General features: G+C 36.3%; 1 protein-coding gene across 1 annotated transcript; it reads right to left on the reverse strand.

Annotated features, from left to right (window-relative positions):
* Positions 1-617: 617 nt before the first annotated feature.
* On the reverse strand, positions 618-1,721 carry LOC126909256 (uncharacterized). The gene is made up of 2 exons (XM_050691681.1): positions 1,493-1,721; positions 618-1,395 (listed from the first exon to the last, which is right to left on the reverse strand). The coding sequence occupies exons 1-2, from the start codon at positions 1,638-1,640 to the stop codon at positions 785-787; spliced, it is 759 nt and encodes a 252-aa protein (XP_050547638.1). The 5' UTR covers positions 1,641-1,721; the 3' UTR covers positions 618-784.
* Positions 1,722-1,733: the final 12 nt, after the last annotated feature.

Consider the following 1,733-nt stretch of genomic DNA (forward strand, 5'->3'; position numbering starts at 1 on the left):
TGGATAAACATTATAGCAGATTTAATAACAAATTACAATAATACAAAACATAGCGCCATAGGAACAACTCCTAGTATAGCATCACGTAATCCTGGAAATGTCAGTTTTAAACGGCTACCTATTTTAAAATATAATAAAACGTTTAATATTGGAGATAAAGTTCGTCTGAGTAAACATAAAGCAGTATTTTCAAAAGGATACACACAAAATTGGACAACGGAAGTCTTTACAATCGCAAAAATTCGTGATACAAAACCTGTCGTGTACGAACTGACAGATGAAAACAACAGACCTATAAATGGTTGTTTCTATGAGCACGAACTTAGCAAGACTCAGTTTCCAGAAGTTTATTTAGTGGAAAAGATCATTAAGAAGAATAAAGACAAATGTTTTGTCAAATTTGTTGGTTTGGATAATTCACATAATAAATGGATAGATTCAATCGATATTATATAAAATGCCTATAATTTTTTTTTTTTGATATTTATTATTATAAAATATTTTTTCATTATTGTAATAAAACATTTAGTTGAATAAATAGACAATTACAAATACAACACGAGTTTTTTTTATTTAATAATTAAAAATATAAGTATATTTACTTTTTTTTTTTCATATGTTACATTTTAAAACTATATACGATTACATGTGTATTACTAACATTTATTTACAATTATTTAACAAAAAAAATCTTAAAACTATTTATACTAGTACACATATTTTTACAAATTATTTAACAATATTTTTTTCCAACGAGAATCACTTAAATACTACTATATTTGTATTAACCTCCCTGTAGTGGTGGTGGTGGTGGTGGTGGTATAGCATAATGCCCGTGAGCCAACGTGTCGATCCTGTTTTCGAGCGTATAGCGCTTATCGTCGAAACGGTTAAGCGCCAACTTGGTTGTACGTAAAGTGCGTACTTCATGCTCGAACGAACGGATTGACACGTTCTGTCGGTACGGAGTGTATGGCAGCGATAATGTCGGTAGAGTCTCACCATCGCGTACAGCTCCGATGACCACACGGGCATTCTCTCCAGCCAATGCTCGTTTTGACACATCGTCGCCATCGCCATCGTCTTCGAACAAACATCGTTTGTAATCGTCCAAAGACAGATGGTTCCGGACGACGTGCCCGCGGATCCCCGTAGACTTGATGAGTTCGCTGCCTTCCATGTCATATGCGTAGCACTTTGACCGAAGTGCAGCGATCTCAAAGAGAGTGAGGCCACCGGTCTCGTCTGAAAACAGACCGGGCATCTTCTTTCTATCGGTGGAGAAGCAAGGGTGATCCTTGGGCAGGCTAGATGCGTCCACGTGCACCAGTAAATCGGGGCTATCAGCTAAATCCTGGTAGAAGTCCCCGACTCTTAGCAGGTATATGAAGGAGTCTGAGAAAAATGAAAAATATATAAATATTATAAAAAACATTTCTACTAAATAATTTCTAAATTCTAAAATATTTCTATTTTGTACGGTTGTACTCACCAGTATCCATGTAAACCAATTCGATTGCGTTGCCATAATGTGGTTTCAATACGTCGTAGAAGTACTTGTACATTAGCGTCTTGCTAATGTCAAGCACTGCTAAACCGACGTATATTGGTTTGATAAACTTGACAATCTTTGTGTCCATTATGACGGCGCACAACCTTTCACCGTATTTGATACAGTCGTTGAAGGTTGGTTGGTTTACGAGCTTGCTTAGACGTTCGGGACTGGAGATTAG

Source organism: Daktulosphaira vitifoliae, unplaced genomic scaffold, assembly GCF_025091365.1.
Source record: "Daktulosphaira vitifoliae isolate Bord-2020 unplaced genomic scaffold, ASM2509136v1 Scaffold_213, whole genome shotgun sequence".
Taxonomy (NCBI): Eukaryota; Metazoa; Arthropoda; class Insecta; order Hemiptera; family Phylloxeridae; genus Daktulosphaira; species Daktulosphaira vitifoliae.